The sequence below is a fragment of the Colobus angolensis genome, unplaced genomic scaffold, assembly GCF_000951035.1.
Source record: "Colobus angolensis palliatus isolate OR3802 unplaced genomic scaffold, Cang.pa_1.0 Scaffold329, whole genome shotgun sequence".
In the NCBI taxonomy this organism is placed as follows: domain Eukaryota; kingdom Metazoa; phylum Chordata; class Mammalia; order Primates; family Cercopithecidae; genus Colobus; species Colobus angolensis.
Window position 1 is genome coordinate 550,706 of NW_012116588.1, and position 2,781 is coordinate 553,486.

Here is a 2,781-nt window from a genome sequence, read left to right on the forward strand (position 1 = left end):
ATTAGTGCTTTTCATCTAAGTTACTAAAGTTCTTGTAGCTAAGATTTATTTTAACTCATACTGTTCCACATTGCTGTTTTGCCATGTCACTTTAGCAGAATGGAATTTGACACAGATATAATTCTCAAAAACATGTAATTCCAGATGATTTTACGATGACTTGCATTTGAGTTGTGTGCACATGTGCCATTTTCTGTAAGGATATGTGTGGCCTAAAGAGCCGTTTAGGATTGTTATTTGAAGCCTTAGAAATGAGAGTGCTTATTTGTGTGTAATATTTTCTTTTTTGTAGATGACCGTCGTGATGTGAGTAGGTATGGAGAAGATAATAGAGGATATGGCGGGTCACAGGGAGGAGGTAGAGGGCGTGGGGGATATGACAAGGATGGAAGAGGTCCTATGACAGGATCAAGGTAAGTATATAGATAAAGATGCCTACATTTTTTCTTATTCCTCTTTTTTTTTTTTTTTTTTGGTGTTACTTGGCTGGATCAATTCCAGCATCTAATTTAGTTAAGAGACTTAAAAAAGGGATTATGTGTTGGAGAAAAAGGCAGAAATTAAAAGTGTATTTTCAGTCTTAAGATCTCACGTAAATGACCTTAGAATTGGCTATGTTAGCAGTTAGTTTATGTGGTACATGTTAAACACCAGTAGAGAAACAACTATGGTTGTGATTAACCACTTGACTTTCCTGCCAGAGCTAGAATCTAAACTCCTTTAAAAGACAACTCTGGGAAATCCAGTGTTTGTATGTAAAAATAAAAGGTAAGTTAATTCTAGATTGAAGGGCAAGGGCTATTTCTTAATCTCAAATCTCCTTGGGAAGGGAAAGTATTAGGAGGCAGTAATGGAGGAGAAAGGTGGGGATGGCGAATAAGAGAAAGATTTAATGTAACGAAACTGTTTTGTCCCTCTTCTTAAGTAAATAATTACTGGAATAATTAGCGTAACATCACCTAGTAATGTGTGTTTTGTCTCGACTAAGTTGTGTAAAGGAATGTCTTTCTAATTCAGCTTTTCTTTTCTCCATGCTAGTGTTGCCAGGTTTTGGTATTTATTTACTTACAGCATATGTTATGAAGCTGGTTTTAAAATTGGTTTTAGATACATCTGTAAGTTTACTACTTTGACCATAAAAACAAAAATGAAAAAGTAGTTGACATCTGTCCTCAGAAGAAGTTTGCAGGTTGCATATTTGTGTGTAAATACACAGGCTAAAAGGTAATTTATGTTGCTTGGGAATTGAAATGGTCAGTGGCCCATTGCTGAAACTTATCAGTCATATATCAGCACCGGTTCATTCTTTTGCACCTTAGGGACCATCTGTCCCCTGAGGTGACCTGAGAAACAACCAGTTGCCCATAGACTGTTATTTCTTCAAGTGAGCCAGGATTTGATTTCACTGCCTTGTATTTCTCTATTTTTAGTGTACACTGGTTTAATTTTATGGAAAACCTAAATTTTAAACATACTTGAAAAATGTTGTAAGACTTGGACGTTAAGTCTGTTGATTGATAGCCAAAGTCAGTTTACCAAAGTAAAACAAGTAGATTCTATGCCTCTTCGTTGTCGAAGAGCAGTCTGCCATCATGTGGATATAAATGGACAATGTAAAGTGACATGGTGCTTACTTTCTACCTAATAATTGCCTCCGTCCTATCCTAAACAAGATAACCAACAGGTATATTTAATTTACCAGTTAATATATTTTGGATAATTGGCTGCCTTGAGATGCTTTATGTTTTATAGTACATCATAGCTTTAGTTTTCTTCATAAGGAAATTACAGTTACATCCTAATCGATTATTAAACTATCACTGTGTCTAAGAATGGAAGAAGATAGGGAATAGGTAGGGAAGTCATTATCAATATATTTTCATTGGCCAGGCATGGTGACTCACGCCTGTAATCCCAGCACGTTGAGAGGCCAAGGCGGGCGGATCACAAGGTCAGGAGATCAAGGCCATCCTGGCTAACATGGTGAAACCCCGTCTCCGCTAAAAATACAAAAAAATTAGCCAGACGTGGCGGGCGCCTGTAGTCATCCCAGCTACTCAGGAGGCTGAGGCAGGAGAATGGCGTGAACCCGGGAAGCGGAGCCTGCAGTGAGCCGAGATCGCGCCACTGCACTCCAGCCTGAGCCACAGAGCGAGACTCCGTCTCAAAAAAAAAAAAATTTAAAAAATGTATTTTCATTTGTGACTCATCTTGTGACTAGAAGGTTGAAAGGACTTTGAATGATCCTCCTGACAAAGGAGGGAAGGAATACCTTAACCAACCCTGGGGTCCAATTAAGTACTTTTATAAACTCCTGGCAACATACTTCATATAATTTGTGGCCTAGATACTGACTTATAAACTAAGTTTTTTATTTTCCTTTAATACCCCTTCATACAAAATCATATGCAGAGGTACAGTATGTAGTTGGTCAAAATGATGCCGATCTGGTTTCAGTGGGGGGAAAGATCGGCTGAGGAAGGGATCTGCAGTCTTGCCTTATACTCTGTTATTTGTTGAGATGTTCATGAAAGGCCTTTTTTAGAAATCCATATGGATGCCGATTACTCTCATATTGAGTTGGCAAACTGTGTGAAAGGCCAGATAGTAAATGTTTTGGGTTTTGTAAACCATATGGTTTCTGTTGTAACTATTCATTTCTGCCCTTGGAGCACCAGAGCAGCCGTAAATAATATGTAAATGAATAAACAGGGTTGTGTTCCAGTAAAGCTTCACTTATGGGTACTGAAATTTGAAGTTCATATATATATATATATATAT

General features: G+C 37.8%; 1 protein-coding gene across 1 annotated transcript in view; it reads left to right on the top strand.

Moving 5' to 3' along the window:
* TAF15 (TAF15 RNA polymerase II, TATA box binding protein (TBP)-associated factor, 68kDa) overlaps positions 1-2,781 on the top strand; it is a gene marked incomplete at its 3' end in the record, with an annotated part of 37,329 nt that overhangs the window by 15,190 nt on the left and 19,358 nt on the right. Inside the window, exon 7 of the mRNA XM_011951890.1 lies at positions 293-314. Within this exon, the coding sequence (XP_011807280.1) occupies positions 293-314 (22 nt within the window). The remainder of the gene's footprint in view (positions 1-292; positions 315-2,781) is intronic.